The sequence below is a fragment of the Bufo gargarizans genome, chromosome 1, assembly GCF_014858855.1.
Source record: "Bufo gargarizans isolate SCDJY-AF-19 chromosome 1, ASM1485885v1, whole genome shotgun sequence".
In the NCBI taxonomy this organism is placed as follows: domain Eukaryota; kingdom Metazoa; phylum Chordata; class Amphibia; order Anura; family Bufonidae; genus Bufo; species Bufo gargarizans.
Genome location: NC_058080.1, coordinates 544,083,880 through 544,099,287, shown reverse-complemented (window position 1 = coordinate 544,099,287; position 15,408 = coordinate 544,083,880). Strand labels below are relative to the sequence as shown.

The 15,408-nt window shown below is 43.5% G+C and overlaps 1 protein-coding gene across 2 annotated transcripts in view; it reads left to right on the top strand.

The window, feature by feature from the left end:
* YDJC (YdjC chitooligosaccharide deacetylase homolog) overlaps window positions 1-1,899 on the top strand; it is a 31,773-nt gene extending 29,874 nt beyond the window's left edge. For both annotated transcript variants that reach the window (XM_044275550.1, XM_044275551.1), the window contains one exon: window positions 1,154-1,899. In XM_044275550.1, the coding sequence (XP_044131485.1) occupies window positions 1,154-1,490 (337 nt within the window). In that variant the 3' untranslated portion in view covers window positions 1,491-1,899. The remainder of the gene's footprint in view (window positions 1-1,153) is intronic.
* Window positions 1,900-15,408: the final 13,509 nt, after the last annotated feature.

Sequence of the window (15,408 nt, the reverse complement as noted above, 5' to 3'; positions counted from 1 at the left end):
AGGTTTTTTTTTTTTCCACCTATTGAGTAGGACGATAAACCACAGTCATATAAGCACTTGATCGTACATCAAAAAGGAATAATAAATGTTAACATTCACTGTGGTTCATTTTGCAGTACTTGGCAACATTATAATACAAGGTTCAGCAACCTTACAGAATAACTGTCACATTTGGACCCTAATTTCAATTTTCATATATGTAGTTACTAATAACATGATATTCCAGAATCAGTTACTATTAGACTGACTTACCCCATATTTAATAAGATTCAGCCCTTAGCAACCAGTCTGCATAAAACTGCAAATTCACTATTCAGTTAAGATAGCCGCCCCTGCCCTCACCCTGAGGCTAATCCCGCCTGCCCTCACTAGCCAGTAACAATAGCCCCCCAAAAGTGTCAGTAACGAGAGCCCTCCCCCCTAAAGGGTTAGTCTCCTGCAGCACAAAGGGGTCCTCTTACCACATGTTGCTTTCATTTATACACTGAGCAGACGGCAGATCTCCCTTCCCTGGTCTGCACTGGTTCAACTCTGCATTGTCCCAGTCTGCTGAGTGAGGGAGCGTCTGCCAAGCGCAGGGACAGGCAGAAGTGCACACAGCCCAGCACTGTTATCAGCTGCTGGGGAGGACCTGGCTTTAATCATTTACTCACAGTCCCTGGCTGTCTGTAATCTGACCCTACACGCTGCGTCCTCTGTCCTCCAACACATAGACGGACCATGCATAGCAACCTGATTTTAAGCAGAGGTAAAAGTAGGCAGTACAGGAACTAAACTGTGGAATTCAGGGGTAATTGAATACACAGTGAAAAGTTTAAATAGGGCCACCAAGGTGATATTAATCACCACAATCCAATACTCCCAAAAAATGTATACGACAGTTATCTTTTAAGCACTCCAGCTCTTGTTAAACTACAACTCCCAGCATGCACACTTGCTCAGCTGTTCTCAGAAATTCCTTAGAGAATGGAGCATGCTGGGAATTGTAGTTCATGACAGCTGGAGTGCTGAAGGTTGCCGACCCTTGTGATACGTGCTTGGAGCTGAATCATCCTTTGTACAGTGTATGGGGAACTGTTCTATTCCAACATCAGAGCTAGCAAGTGAGGTGTAAGATGGTTCATACTCAATTATTGTTGTTGTTTTTATACAGGTGGCCTGATGTATACATTGGTCTGAGTACCATGGGGGAGAACATGACGGTAAAGAATATTCAGCGAGCCCTCGATTACAGCACTGAGTCTTTTCACAGCTGCCTAACACAACAGAGCTCCCTGTACAGTCTGACGTCTGGCTCCAGTACCAGTATTGAACTAATGACCCACCCTGGCTACCCCAGTATATTATCTGAAGGGGGCTGTGGGGAGGGCCCTGATGACTTTTCCCAGTCTTGGGAAAGATTGCATGAAATGAAAATTCTTAAAGACCCATTATTGCATAGTTCCTACAGTGAAAGAGGTATACAACTGTGTGCATTTAGAGACTTATGATAGAGGGTTTATGATGTGCATTCTGTTGAACAGCAAATGGTAACATACTAGCATACAAAAAAATTGGGGATCAGGAAGAAATGTTTGTTTTTTGTGAAACATTTAAAGGGGTATTCCAGCTTAGACACCCTGCCAGGGCCAGGACAGATATGTACCTAAAGTGAATTCATCATTAGCATGGTCTGCAAAATAAAGTTAATTTAAAAGTAATTTAAATGTAAATTCTGTATAAATATAGTAGATATTTTTAAAATTTCAAACCATTACCAAGGACAATGTTCAAATATCTACTATTACGAGTGTAAATGCTGATTTTGCTGCCTAACAAGTGTGCAATTCAGGGTCTATAAAACTTCACTGCATTTTATCAATTTGCATTGAGAAAATCATTAAAGTATTCTATTCTGTATCGCCCTTTGCCTGTATACATAGAAGTGTCATTGGTATACATTCAGTATATAGGGTATAATCTTGACATCCAGCAATGTAATAAAATGCCATCACTGACAGCAAGAAGAAATCTTGAAGGTAGTTATGACTTAAGTTACGCAACTTTCTAACATACTATGGGGGAATTTATCATGCAGCTAAAATTTGAAGTCCGTTTTGCTCGAGTCTGCGTTGGAGTACTTTATGCCATAGTTATCAAATGTCTCATGTTATTTGTCTTATCTTTAGACCTAGCTACTCCAGTTTTCCTACTCCACCCTACTGGAGTAAAATTGCAATGATAAATCTGGAGTAAAACTCATTAACCACACCCACTTTTCCACCCACATTACAAAACTGGAACAAGTGGTGTAAAAATTGTAAATTTTGTGCAAAAAGTTGCAAGAGCCCTATTTTTGGGACTTTTTAATGTCAATTCTGCAGTGAAGGTATGATAAATTGGGGCCTATTAGGCTGGTCAGTCCCTATACCAGGGATCAGTGCTGAAGGTTGCCTACGCCTGCCCTATACTCATTGTATAATGTGAGTCTAGAACAGTAATTCCCAACTGGGCAGTCAGTACAATCATGTTGGGAGATTAGAAGCCCTGGCCTGGGCTTACAAAATGTTGTGAGGGGCATAAATTATATATAAAAGGGTTGTCTGAGATTTTGATATTGATGACCTATATTTTCCCCCCGTGTCCCCGCCCCCCAGGACAGGAAATAACGCAGGAGCACATGATTTAAAAAGGCCTCCTCCACTTCCCTATTCAGTCGTTGATTCCTGTCCTCGCGATTAGTGGGAGCCTCTCCTGGAGAGTCAGGAATGTTCTACTATTCACCCAGCCTTACTACTTTTCCCCAGTGGGAGGGCTAGTGCAGGGAACGGGTACGCCAGGGAAGCACTGCCTCCCTTACCTGGTACTCTGAGTAAGCCCTGCGTGCAGGCCTCCCTGGTATCGCGATATTCCCAGGTAAGGGGAAATCACATGTGATTTGACTCGTGACATCACCTTGGGCAAGAGAATCTTGCGATAATGTGGCTGGGGATAAAAGCGCGACTGCAGATGTAGCGCTCACCGCCTGCAGTCATGCTTGCCCCGGGGGACCCCGACTCCGCAATCTGCTAACTCAGCCCGGTGGGACTCGTATATATTCTATCCTTTCTTATTGTGTGCTTATAATCTACACAGCAGCTGCTGTTATCTTTATTGACGGCAGTAAATTCACCCTGGTGAAGGTGTTGGTCTTTTAGATTCATGGCCCTATAGTCCTTTTTTTCTTTTAATTCTTAGGGCACAGAGACCATGACACTAAAACCAGCCAGTGGAGATTCGGCACGCAGAAAGTTTGCCATCTGCAGTAGGGCCTTTTCTGCTAAATCTAAAAAAGCCTTAGGTCAAAAGTGTGCCAAAAAGTGGTTAAAGAGGCGTCGCCCGCCCTCCTTAATCATAGCTCGTATGGAATCAAGGAAGAAGTTAATGCGGCAGTGGACTTGAAAATTGCACCACAATCCCCACGTCCATCCATGTCTCAGAGATCCCATACTTCTGAGTTTGTATTTGATCTGGATGAGGGGGAGCTGGTATCTGATCCAGACTCTGCTTCTTCAGATGACAGCTTGGGGTAGACCTTTGTTTCTCCCGGAAGAAACAGACTGTCTTCTGAAGACGTGGAGGAAGCCCACTCCATCCAGGATCAAATGTTCCAGGGTCTGGGAGAAAGAAAGAAAAGAGTCATCCCCATCCATAATAACATTAAATCCCTAATGGCCAAAGAATGGGGGAATCCTGAAAGGAGAACGGCTGTAACAAACTCCTTTAAGAGAAAATATCCTTTTGCAGAGATTGAGTCTAATCTGGGGGACAAAACGCCAAACATGTATCCCCCAGTTGCCTGCATTTTTAAGAAAACCTCTCTCCCGTTTGAGGATATGGGTCTCTTACGAGATCCCATGGAAAAATACGGCTGTGCTGCTCCCTAGTATCGCTTCGACCTGCACAGCCAGAACACTATCTGTCTGGCTTGATCAGTTAGAAGAGCACTTGGCTGCAAGTACCCTGATGGAGGAGATCTTAGCCTCCTTGCCTATGCTAAAAAAGCATCAAACTTTTTAGCTGATGCGTCTGCTGACTTAGTCAGATTGTCCACCAGGTCAGCTGCTCTGTCTAATGCAACTCTTAGAGCAGTCTGGCTTCGGTCATGGTCAGGTGACGCAAGTTCAAATAGCCGCCTGAGCTCAATCTGCTGTGAGAGAGATTTGTTTGGCTCAGGATTGGATGATATCGTAGAGAAGGCCTTGGATAAGAAAAAAGGATTCCCCCTTGAGAGCTGTTATTTTCACCATAAGAGATACTTTCAGAACCAGAAAAGAACAAGGCTGGATCGGAAGAAGAAAGAAGGATCAAGGAACTGGCAGCTTTCTAGTGGCAGAGGGAGAGGATTCCTATTTAATCCTGAAAGCTCCTCCGCCCCACTCGATGACACCAGCAGTCATGTGGGAGGCAGGTTAATAGACTTCGCCTCGGCCTGGGTATTTTCTACTCTAAGAGAAGGTTTAAAACTAGAGTTTTTATCCCCTCCTCCAGATTGATTTATAATAAACAGAAAGATGCCTCAAAAAGAAAAACAGTTGTGTTTAGAATCAGAAGTCTCTACCCTAGTAGAAAAAAAGAGTTCTCCTTCCAGTCCCAGAAGAGCAATGCGGCAGAGGTTTCCATTCTCCGATATTTCTGGTAAGAAAACCAAACTGATCCTTCCGTTTGATAATTTAAAAACCCTAAACAAATCCATCATCTACAAGAAGTTCAAGATGGAGACTAAAATCAACCATCAACTTACTCCTTCAGGATTGTTACATGGTAACAATGGACCTCCAGGATGCTTACTATCATGTTACGATATGTCCAGGTCATCAGAAATATTTGAGAATAGCTGTCTTCATAGATCATCTTAGGCTACTTTCATACTTGCGGCAGGACGGATCCGACAGGCTGTTCACCATGTCGGATCCGTCCTGCGGCTATTTCGCCGTGCCGCCGCTCCGTCCCCATTGACTATAATGGGGACGGGGGCGGAGCCACGGAGAAAGCCGCCGGACTAAAAAGCCTGACATACGGTAATTTTAGTCCGGCTGGCTTCCTCCGTGCACCGCCCCCGTCCCCATTATAGTCAATGGGGACGGAGCGGCGGCACGGCGAAATAGCCGCAGGACGGATCTGACATGGTGAACAGCCTGTCGGATCCGTCCTGCCGCAAGTGTGAAAGTACCCTAAGCCATTTTCAGTTCAGAGATCTTCCATTCGAACTCTCCTCAGCCCCAAGAATATTTTCAAAGATGATTTCAGAAGTCACAAAATACTTACAGTGGAGGAAATAATTATTTGACCCCTCACTGATTTTGTAAGTTTGTCCAATGACAAAGAAATGAAAAGTCTCAGAACAGTATCATTTCAATGGTAGGTTTATTGTAACAGTGGCAGATAGCACATCAAAAGGAAAATCGAAAAAATAACTTTAAATAAAAGATAGCAACTGATTTGCATTTCATTGAGTGAAATAAGTATTTGAACCCTCTAACAAAAAAAGACTTAATACTTGGTGGAAAAACCCTTGTTTGCAAGCACAGAGGTCAAACGTTTCTTGTAATTGATGACCAAGTTTGCGCACATTTTAGGAGGAATGTTGGTCCACTCCTCTTTGCAGATCATCTCTAAATCCCTAAGGTTTCGAGGCTGTCTCTGTGCAACTCTGAGCTTGAGCTCCCTCCATAGGTTTTCGATTGGATTAAGGTCCGGAGACTGACTAGGCCACTCCATGACCTTAATGTGCTTCTTCTTGAGCCACTCCTTTGTTGCCTTTGCTGTATGTTTTGGGTCATTGTCGTGCTGGAACACCCATCCACGACCCATTTTCAGTTTCCTGGCAGAGGGAAGGAGGTTGTCGCTCAGGATTTCACGATACATGGCTCCGTCCATTTTCCCGTTTATGCAAATAAGTTGTCCTGTGCCCTTAGCAGAAAAACACCCCCAAAGCAAAATGTTTCCACCCCCATGCTTGACGGTGGGGACGGTGTTTTGGGGGTCATAGGACAGCATTTTTCTTCCTCCAAACACAGCGAGTTGAGTTAATGCCAAAGAGCTCTATTTTGGTCTCATCAGACCACAGCACCTTCTCCCAGTCACTCTCTGAATCATTCAGGTGTTCATTGGCAAACTTCAGACGGGCCTGCACATGTGCCTTCCTGAGCAGGGGGACCTTGCGAGCCCTGCAGGATTTTAATCCATTGCGGTGTAATGTGTTTCCAATGGTTTTCTTGGTGACTGTGGTCCCTGCTAATTTGAGGTCATTAACTAACTCCTCCCGTGTAGTTCTAGGATGCTTTTTCACCTTTCTCAGAACCATTGACACCCCACGAGGTGAGATCTTGCGTGGAGCCCCAGAGCGAGGTCGATTGATGGTCATTTTGTGCTCCTTCCATTTTCGAACAATCGCACCAACAGTTGTCACCTTCTCTCCCAGCTTCTTGCTAATGGTTTTGTAGCCCATTCCAGCCTTGTGCAGGTCTACAATTTTGTCTCTGACATCCTTGGACAGCTCTTTGGTCTTTCCCATGTTGGAGAGTTTGGAGTCTGCTTGATTGATTGATTCTGTGGACAGGTGTCTTTTATACAGGTGACTAGTTAAGACAGGTGTCCTTAATGAGGGTGACTAATTGAGTAGAAGTGTCTAACCACTCTGTGGGAGCCAGAACTCTTAATGGTTGGTAGGGGTTCAAATACTTATTTCACTCAATGAAATGCAAATCAGTTGCTATCTTTTATTTAAAGTTATTTTTTCGATTTTCCTTTTGATGTGCTATCTGCCACTGTTACAATAAACCTACCATTGAAATGATACTGTTCTGAGACTTTTCATTTCTTTGTCATTGGACAAACTTACAAAATCAGTGAGGGGTCAAATAATTATTTCCGCCACTGTACATCTGAAGGAGATTCTAATTATACCATATCTGGACAACTTCCTGATCGCTTCACCCTCAGAAGAAATCCTGCAATCCCACCTCTCTGGTTCAGAAATGCTTTACCACCCTGGGGTGGATTATAAACTTCAAGAAGTAAGACCGGTCCCCGGACAGAAGAAAAGTCTTCCAGGGAGTACTGTTAGACTCTCGTCTACTAATGTCCTTTTTACCCATAGAGAAGAGGAACCATCTACTTCAAAAGGTCTCTCGCTTCTGCAGCCAGAAGACTTTCTCCATCAGGAATATCATGACTGTCTTTGGCCTTCTGACAGCTGCAATCCTGTCTGTCAGATGGGCTGTTGCACAAGGATCCTTCAGGCCTTCCTCTAATCCTCCTGGAACAGAGCAAATTCCACTCTAGAAAAGCGTGTTTACATTCCCAATACTGTAAAAAAAAAAAAAGGTCCTGATGTGGTGGAGAATGGGGAAGAACCTGCAGCCGGGGGTTCATTGGCGACAGGAGAGACAAATGATGATAACCACAGATGCCATCACATCAGGATTGGGGGGTCCTGCAGAGGGAAAGATAGTGCAGGGCAAATGGGAAGAAGACATGTTATAGGCTTCCTCCAATCTAAAAGAACTCGCTGCCATCACATTACTTCCCTTCACACTCCCTTATCTTAAAAACACAAACAAAACAATAGCTGATCCTAAGGAGACCAGCTAAAGAAAACACTGTGGAGCCTAATTTAGTCTCAACACAGCAATCCAAAATGCAAAGCTCCCTGGGAAACAGTAATATGCAAAAGAACTGTGGAGCCCCAGTTATGGGTCCTCAACACAGAGAAGCCAGATATCCTTCAAAGGAAGGAAAAACCAAGCAAAGGAGTGTCTCCATTGCAGAGATCACAAGATCCACCATATTAAGTGGCCCCTATGTTAAGATCCCATTCTTTTACAAGCTTTAAGGATGTGACGGGGAAGACCTAAGCCGGTTATCCATCCACAGACAGCTGTTTCGGGGTGTGGCCCCTCATCAGTGTGGAGTAGGATTCTGGCTAACCAGGAGCAATGCTTTGGAGACTACGCAAACAAAACACTAGCTGATCTTAATAGCTGAGCTAAAGAAAACACCGTGGAGCCTCATCTCAAAAACACAGGAAGGTGTTCTCAGACAACACCACAGCTGTTGCTTACCTGAACAAATGGGGGGGAACGGGGACAAGGAGTCGCTCATTGCGGTCAGTGTCTCAAGACATTTTTCTTTGGGCAGAAAAAAATATTACTTTAACTGCAGTCCATGGGGAAAACAATATAATAGCCTACCTCCTCCGCCGCAAAACTTTGAAGGAAGGAGAGTGGTTCCTAAATTCTCAGATATTTCAGCTGATCTGCGAAAAATGGGGAGTACCAGACCTAGATCTATTCGCCACAAGGAACAACAGACAGACCAAGAGGTTTTGCTCCCTCTCGCGTCAAGACCAGCCTTTATGGATAGATGCTCTAGCCCAGCCATGGCCGAAGACTCTTTGTGTCCCCTCCCTTCAGCTTGATTCCAAGAACTCTAATAAAGGTGGAGGAGGAAGGGGCTCAAGTAATTTTCATTGCACCATTTTGGCCAAGAAGGTCCTGGGTTCCCCTACTGTTCCAGCTGTCTGCGGGAATATTCTGGACATTTCCTTCGATCCCGGACCTTCTCCATCTGGGTCCGGTATTTCATCCAAAGATGAACCAACTCAACCTTGCGGCTGACCGCCTCAGCTTTAAGAAGAAAGGGTTGTCGGATGGTGTCATTGCCACATTAATGTTGAGTCATAAGCCTCTTACATCCAAAATTTATTTAAGAACATTGAACGCTTTTCTATCCCTCTCAAATAATCGCCTTTATCCAGACATCCCTCAGATTATTAGTTTCTTGCAAGCAGGATTGGATAAAGGGCTCAGGCCTGCTACACTCAAAGTAGAGATATCAGCTTTAGATTCCTAGATTAAATAAGTGGGGAGCCTGCCAATTTTTTTTAAAAGGGCTATGAGATGCATAAGGCCTACCATCCGTTCAGTCATTCCACTCTGGGACCTAAACTTGGTCCTCTCAGTCTTGATGGAATCTCCATTTGAACCACTGGATCAGATCCCTTTAAAACTAGTTGCCTACAAAACAGTTTTTCTTGTAGCAATAACTACCGCAAGAAGGATTGGAGAAATCCAGGCTTTTTCCTACAAGCCTCCATATCTTACAGTCCAGGATGATCACATAATTCTCAGGCATTGTCCTTTCTTCCTTCTCAAGGTTGTCTCCAGGTTTCATTGTGAACAGGAAGTATCCTTGCCTGCCTTTTGTTCATTTCCAAGTACTGAAAGAGATACGAAATTCCACAACCTGGATGTTAGAAGCGTGTTATCTTACCCGGATGCCACAAATAGTTTCAGACAATCGGATCATCTCTTTCTCCAATACCAAGGTCCTAATAAGGGACAGGCGGCCAGCAAGTCATCCATAGAAAGATGGTTTAGGGATGTTTTACCTTAGCCCAGGCATGTCCAAACTGCGGCCCTCCAGCTGTTGCAAAACTACAACTCCCAGCATGCCCTAATAGCTGTAAGCTATCCAGGCATGCTGGGAGTTGTAGTTTTGCAACAGCTGGGGGGCCGCAGTTTGGACATGCCTGCCTTAGCCTATATCCAGAGAGCTCTTCATCCCCCTCAACTAGGGCTGTGTCATCTTCCTGGGTGGAGTCAGCTTCAGTTTCTCTAAACCAGAGCTGCAGAGCATCCACGTGGGCAAGCCCCATTACTTTTTTCAATCATTACAAGCTGGATATTCTTAATTCTTCAGCGTTTTTTTCTGTCCTGGGGGCGGGGACACCAGATAAGTGGTCACCAGATGCAAAATAGCCATTAAAACAAAGATATGTGGTCATAAAATGGATGCACACACTGATGCAAAATGGCTATGAAAAGCTGACTGTTACCATTTTTAATGGCCATTTATTTCATTAGATGAGACCCCCCTCCTTCCTGCAAGGACCCCTCTTCTAAGAGCAGCGTTCTTTCCATTTTCTGTCACCATATAAACAAAACGCAAATACACAACTTGTAGAAAAATGTCCCTACCCTTCAGGTCTTTTGACAGCTGATATTGAAGAGGACCTTTCGTGGGTTTGTAGTAAGTGAGATAAATATCTGTACCTGTGGGGACCCCCTGCTGTGCTGCCACCCTGCCTGGTTTTTAAAAATAGTGCTCCTGCGCCCCATTATGGCCCCCTGCAAATGTCATGCTCCGTATGCTAATACTGAGCATCGGAGCAATGGGGAGGAGACACACTATCTCTCTGTGGGCGTCTCCTTCTCCCCTGGCTGTAGCGCTGTCCAACTGTAGCATAGAGCAGTGTTTCCCAACCAGTGTGCCTCCAGCTGTTGCAAAACTACAACTCCCAGCATGCCCGCACAGCCAATGGCTGTCCGGGCATGCTGGGAGTTGTAGTTTTGCAACAGCTGGAGGCAGCACTGGTTGGGAAACACTGGCATAGAGCATCACAGCCAGGGAGGGGGGGGTCAGAAAACCAGTCACTATCTGGTGTGGCCAACATTTGCCTCACGCAGTGCAACACATCTCCATCGCATAGAGTTGATCAGGTTGTTGATTGTGGCCTGGGGAATGTTGGTCCACTCCTCTTCAATAGCCGTGCAAAGTTACAGAAAATTGGCAGGAACTGGAGCATGCTGTTGTATACGCCGATCCAGAGCATCCCAAACATGCTCAATGGGTGACACATCCGGTGAGTATGCTGGCCATGCAAGAACTGGGATGTTTTCAGCTTCCAGGAATTATGTGTCATGTCAGACATCATCACAGGTTCTTCACTGCTGAGCTCCAGCCCCTCCTGCACTGAGCACATGATGGTGATGTCATCGCAGGTCCTTAACCACCAGTAAGCTCCGCCTATAATTGCACTGATCACATGATGGTAACTTCAACGCAGGTCCTTCAGCTCCTGCTGTGAAAATCCTGTCCCTAGTCACTGCGGTTTCAGAATGACCTGGATACCAACCCCCCCAAAATAACTGATCTGTGATGGAAGTGACAAACTGATCATAACTGATGCTCAAAATAAGGAATCCTTTTTTTTTTTTTTTGTTCTTCTGATGCATCAGAAGAATGGAAAGCTAAATGGTGATGTGAACTAAGCCTAAAGCCTCATTCACATCAGTGTTCCACTTACGTGTGCCCCACAGACAGCACATGTCCCCATTCATTCTAATGTGTATTCACACACCAGTGTTTTAGCACGGGAGCATGCTCTATTAGAGTCTATGGGTCTGTCAAAACCACGGATGCCATCCATGTTTCAGGCAGAGATGCTTTGAAAAAATAAAAATAAAAATTCTGCTGTGCAGTGTCCATGAAAAATGGATCCATCACTGACCACCTTTTCACGGATTTAAGCATGGACGTGTGAATAAGGATTAACTCTTACTTATGACTTTCTCTATTTTTAGCCTTTCCTTTTAAAATCTCTTTTCAACACTAAGTAATGTACACATTGCATTTTGTTAAATATATATACTTGTATATGTCTAACAAAAATTTTAAAAAAAGCTAAATCAATAAAACCAAACATGATTGCATAATTGCACACAACCACATTTTGGATCAAGGTGGGATGTTCAGTAACTTAATACTTTGTCTGCCATTTTATTAACCATCAGATCCATGATCCAACAACTCAGTTGTAAAGGCATATATGCACTCCCACCATGTATATTTTACTTGTACTTTAAAGCTGTTGTCTCACTTCAGCAAATGGCATTTATCATGTATGGAAAGTTAATATAAGGCACATGTATTGCAATTGTCCATATTGCTTCCCCCCATCATATTGTGCACTACTTGTTTCCATAGTTATGATCCCCTTCAATCCAGCAGCGGTGGCCGCGCTTGCAGACTATAGGAAAAAGCTCAGGCCTATGTGCACTTCTGTGGTCCAAATCACCAGAGAGGCCAGTGCTTTTTTTTTCTGTAGTGTGCCCACACGACCACTGCTGCTGGATTGCAGGCTGGTCGTAACCATGGAAACAAGAACTGCATCGTGATGAAAAATAAATAAATCAAGCAAGTAAAGGAGGCAATATGGACAAATCACAATACATTAGTAAGTGCCTTGTATTAACTTTCTCTACATGATCAATGTAGAAAGTTATTACTTTGCAAAGTCTCGCGTGACTGTGTAATAACTTCATAAATAAATTTTTACTGAAAAAAAAAATTACACATTTCCCGAACTAAGGTACCACTTGGAACTGAACCAGAGTTCAGGAAATTTTTATATATTTTTTTTACAGTAAAAATTAATCTATGAAGTTATTATGCGAAGTCACGCGAGTCTTCGCAAAGTAATAACTTCAGCTCATCTGAGCCAATACATTTTAATACTGTATGGCGCGCTCGCTCTGTACAGTATTGGACCAAAGTTGTATGCGAATCGTCTTCAGATGTTTCATTCAAAGTCGATTTGCTCATCCCTACTATACACCTACCAAGAGAACAGAACTTTCATACTCTTATCCCAATTCTATACCAACTATTTTAATAAAATTACCCGTGGGAACGCATTGAGAGCTCAGCATTTGGCTTCCTCTGGCTTTGTGAAAGGTTAAAAAAAATAAAAACAACAAAAAAAAATAATAAACACCACGACTGACCTATGACGGATGTCTTTTTTTTTTTTACCAGCCATTACATATATTTTAAGAATAGCCTGTAGGGTTATTTACACAGCCAGTGAATAACGACTGAACAATAGCCCCTAATACAATTGAAGGGGACCATTTTTTATCTGTTTCTCAGAAAGGCATCAGTTAAAAACAGACCATTTTGCAGTTAATATAGTTTTTTTCACTCTTGTGTGAATGTAGCCTTAGGGTACCTTGAGTACCTGGATTTTTTTTTTTTTACAATTCTGAAAAAAAAAATATTTTAATATACAGTACAGACCAAAAGTTTGGACACACCTTCTCATTCAAAGAGTTTTCTTTATTTTCATGACTATGAAAATTGTAGATTCACACTGAAGGCATCAAAACTATGAATTAACACATGTGGAATTATATACATAACAAAAAAGTGTGAAACAACTGAAAATATGTCATATTCTAGGTTCTTCAAAGTAGCCACCTTTTGCTTTGATTACTGCTTTGCACACTCTTGGCATTCTCTTGATGAGCTTCAAGAGGTAGTCATCTGAAATGGTTTTCACTTCACAGGTGTGCCCTGTCAGGTTTAATAAGTGGGATTTCTTGCCTTATAAATGGGGTTGGGACCATCAGTTGCGTTGTGGAGAAGTCAGGTGGATACACAGCTGATAGTCCTACTGAATAGACTGTTAGAATTTGTATTATGGCAAGAAAAAAGCAACTAAGTAAAGAAAAACGAGTGGCCATCATTACTTTAAGAAATGAAGGTCAGTCAGTCCGAAAAATTGGGAAAACTTTGAAAGTGTCCCCAAGTGCAGTCACAAAAACCATCAAGCGCTACAAAGAAACTGGCTCACATGCGGACCGCCCCAGGAAAGAAAGACGACCAAGAGTCACCTCTGCTGTGGAGGATAAGTTAATCCGAGTCACCAGCCTCAGAAATCGCAGGTTAACAGCAGCTCAGATTAGAGACCAGGTCAATGCCACACAGAGTTCTAGCAGCAGACACATCTCTAGAACAACTGTTAAGAGGAGACTGTGTGAATCAGGCCTTCATGGTAGAATATCTGCTAGGAAACCACTGCTAAGGACAGGCAACAAGTAGAAGAGACTTGTTTGGGCTAAAGAACACAAGGAATGGACATTAGACCAGTGGAAATCTGTGCTTTGGTCTGATGAGTCCAAATTTGAGATCTTTGGTTCCAACCACCGTGTCTTTGTGCGATGCAGAAAAGGTGAACGGATGGACTGTACATGCCTGGTTCCCACCGTGAAGCATGGAGGAGGTGTGATGGTGTGGGGGTGCTTTGCTGGTGACACTGTTGGGGATTTATTCAAAATTGAAGGCATACTGAACCAGCATGGCTACCACAGCATCTTGCAGCGGCATGCTATTCCATCCGGTTTGCGTTTAGTTGGACCATCATTTATTTTTCAACAGGACAATGACCTCAAACACACCTCCAGGCTGTGTAAGGGCTATTTGACCATGAAGGAGAGTGATGGGGTGCTGCACCAGATGACCTGGCCTCCACAGTCACTGGACCTGAACCCAATCGAGATGGTTTGGGGTGAGCTGGACCGCAGAGTGAAGGCAAAAGGGACAACAAGTGCTAAGCATCTCTGGGAACTCCTTCAAGACTGTTGGAAGACCATTTCAGGTGACTACCTCTTGAAGCTTTTCAAGAGAATGCCAAGAGTGAGCAAAGCAGTAATCAAAGCAAAAGGTGGCTACTTTGAAGAACCTAGAATATGACATTTTCTGTTGTTTCACACTTTTTTATGTATATAATTCCACGAGTTAATTCATAGTTTTGATGCCTTCAGTGTGAATCTACAATTTTCATAGTCATGAAAAAAATGAGAACTCTTTGAATGAGAAGGTGTGTCCAAACTTTTGGTCTGTACTGTATATTAATATATTACACCAGATCCTAACTGAAGCCATCGGCATCATGCCAATGAAACATTTGCTATAGACACCAGAAGCTTTCACAACCCATGTGTCAAACAAATGGCAAATACAGCGTGAAAGCAGCCTTATTGAGAAGCCAATTCAATAATAGAATACTTTAGAAGTACTTAACATAAAAACCAAGCTTTACTAATTGCTATAACTTCTGATTTGGTGCCAGCAAATATACTAAAATAAAAAAAATTCATACCCATCTCTTGATACAGTACTTTATTGCTGTCATTCTAACAACAAAGACTGATGACAGACCACCACAGCCTCAGCAGGGAACTGAACGGCTGACTAGTGATTTGGTGCTTTTTTTTGTAAGCTTTAGAACAGGCATCAGGCAATCTCTGGCACTCCAGTGGTTGTAACAGCAACTCCCAGCATGCTCACTTGTTCAGCTGTTCTTGGGACTCCCACAGAAATGAGGAATGCTGGGAGTTGAACTTCCAAAACAGCTGGCGTTCCAGAGGCTGCTGACCTTTGCTCTAGGACAATCCCTTTAATGCTGGTCTCTGGGAATGAGGTTTTTAGCAAGTGCCTGCAGCCTGCCTCTCTGAACAGAAGATTCATACTTACCTGCTCCCCACCTTCACTGTGGCCATTTTTCCCGGTCCCAGAAATGACTGGCTTCAGCAGTTACAAGGACACAAGCAGCATGTCAATGCTGAAGCCAGTCATTGGCGGCATTAAAGCATGTGACCATGCTGCATCAGATGTCAACACAGCAGACACTGGAACATGGACACAGCGTGGAGGACCGGAGCAGATAAGAGTCTTCTGTTCAGAGGGGCAGGCTGCTGGCCACTTGCTAAAAACCCCTTTAAGTAGCACCCAGTCCTAAATGAAATTTTAGGAAGGAAACCA